This window comes from Phytophthora infestans, genomic scaffold, assembly GCF_000142945.1.
Source record: "Phytophthora infestans T30-4 supercont1.314 genomic scaffold, whole genome shotgun sequence".
NCBI classification, from domain to species: Eukaryota; Oomycota; class Peronosporomycetes; order Peronosporales; family Peronosporaceae; genus Phytophthora; species Phytophthora infestans.
This window is the reverse complement of record NW_003303445.1, coordinates 26,094-28,175: the sequence shown is the minus strand read 5'-3', so window position 1 is coordinate 28,175 and position 2,082 is coordinate 26,094. Positions and strand designations below refer to the sequence as shown.

Below are 2,082 nucleotides of genomic sequence, written 5' to 3'. Positions count from 1 at the left end.
CCTGCCTGATTGAAGAGTGGGGATGGGACACGATGAAGTTCAAGCCGCTCGCTTCGAGCTTCAAAGCATCATTTGACGTTTGTGATCTAACTTCCCTGTTTAGCCGAAAAGCCGAACAATGACCGTTCTTGCATTCATCACCGCCGTAGCAGTCGTCCTTGTATCGATGGCGTCCGTGGAAGGTCACGGCGACATTTCAACACTGGTCCCAAGATTTCGAAATCAAGTACCGGGGCATATAGACAACGGTCGAGCCCATTAAATACTTGTGGAAGCCAAAGAACAACGATTTTTCGCTTGCAGGTAGCGAAGCTACTTTGCCGAAGACGACGGCTCCGCTCTCAAGTACAACGGGTTTCATCTCCAACAACCTTCACAAGAATGACTGAATAACGACGCACGTTGCTAGGCCTGCTAGTATCCGGTTAGTTGTTGAGCTGTGATAATACATGGTCCCCCAACGTTGGTTTGTCTGCCGTTATCGTATGTAATTATTGTGGCTTTAAGAACTGTTTCAGAAGCCCCAAAAAATTTGACTTACTGCCGAAAAATTAACATTACGCAATTTAACACCAAAACCCTGCAACCTAGCGTGGTAGACTGTTTGTACCGGTAATGAATACAATAACAGGATTACGTCTCGTTTCCAAGAGCCACTACAGGGTTCAAACCCTCGAAGGAAGGAGATATTTTCTGTCTGAAGAATCCACTGGTTTGCCTAGTTATTCTCTAAAACCAGTGCCTAATTTAGAAACGGTTATCCCAAACAAATATTTTTCAATTTCTTTTTATCCGGCATTCGATAGCTCACAAATCACTAAAGAAATAGGAACGAGTGTTCGATTATGGATCTATTCAAGTCCTCGTACGTGTACTTTGGGACTTAATCGTCAATTTTCCTTATCTCCAGCTGTATTGCAAAGTTCAATTCCATTGTAATACTTCGAGGTATGAAGAATTTCATTTGGATTTTACACTTAATTTTAAATACTTCGAAGTAGATGTTAAATAGCGCAGCTTTACTACTATAGAAAATAAGTGGCTCTCTGGATATTTACAGTGTAATGTTGTACAGTATCGAAACAGACGTACACTTACACATTTACATTCGTCTGCATTGTGCACAGACAAAGATAAAATATTGTGTAATAGCATAGTCAAGCTCTATTTAATTAAAAGATGAGCATATATAGTGAGACTTGGAGCATCGAAGAGGAAGCGCAATACTTAAAAAAAAAACATTTCTACAGAGCAATTCGATTAGGCTTTCCGAGCAATTTATAAGCTTAAAGATTTTTGTAAAACACTGGTTATACCGCCAATATCTTTGGCCTCGATCCGGACGTTCTGCCTTTTATTTGGCAAATGGCTGGTCAAATTCGAAGCTGATCTGTCGGACTGATACCCGTCCAGCCTGTCATTTCCGTGTCAGCAAGACGGAAGTCTCCATCCATTTCGACGCAATTGCGCACAGCATACAAAAGTCGTTCGCGGCAGATTTCGTCGCTGGAATATCGTGGGAGTTGGAGTGCGAAGAAACACGTATGCGACTTCGGCATCTGCGAGTCCATCCAGCCTCCAGGGGGTCCTGACGATGAGCCGTTCACGTCTCCATTACCCGAAGACGCAAGCGCTTGGATCTTAAATTTCTGGTGGAACTGTGCTGAGCCCAAAGGCAAACGAGACCGGGCCCACACGAACCGCAGGAAGGCTCGTTTATCCTCCGCTTCGAGACTTTCCAGCACGCGCCAAAATCTCTGAATAAACTCGTCGTTCATCGACAAATCTTCGTCGTACTCGGTATTAATCTGCAATAGCTTCACGTCCACTTCCGCAACGCCACACATGCGTTTCTCAAGCTCATTCCACGTCAGAAGAGCCAATGCAGACACCGGCATAATGGAGTGCAGTCCCTGCTTTACTATATTCACCACCTCTTGCGTTTCTTGGATCCGTGCTCGAAGCATAGAATCTGTATATTCTTGCAGATTTTTCAAAGTCACCGCAGTATTGGAGCCATCTTCACAGATATCAACTGTACGTCCATCGGATAATACAGTCGTAAAGACCAAATCCATCGCT

General features: G+C 43.9%; 1 protein-coding gene across 1 annotated transcript; it reads right to left on the bottom strand.

Annotated features, from left to right (window-relative positions):
- Positions 1-718: 718 nt before the first annotated feature.
- On the bottom strand, positions 719-1,898 carry PITG_21536 (HECT ubiquitin ligase, putative; the record flags this gene model as incomplete). The annotated part of the gene is made up of 3 exons (XM_002894982.1): positions 719-729; positions 1,317-1,414; positions 1,480-1,898. The coding sequence occupies 3 exons, from the start codon at positions 1,896-1,898 to the stop codon at positions 719-721; spliced, it is 528 nt and encodes a 175-aa protein (XP_002895028.1).
- Between the last annotated feature and the right edge of the window lie 184 nt (positions 1,899-2,082).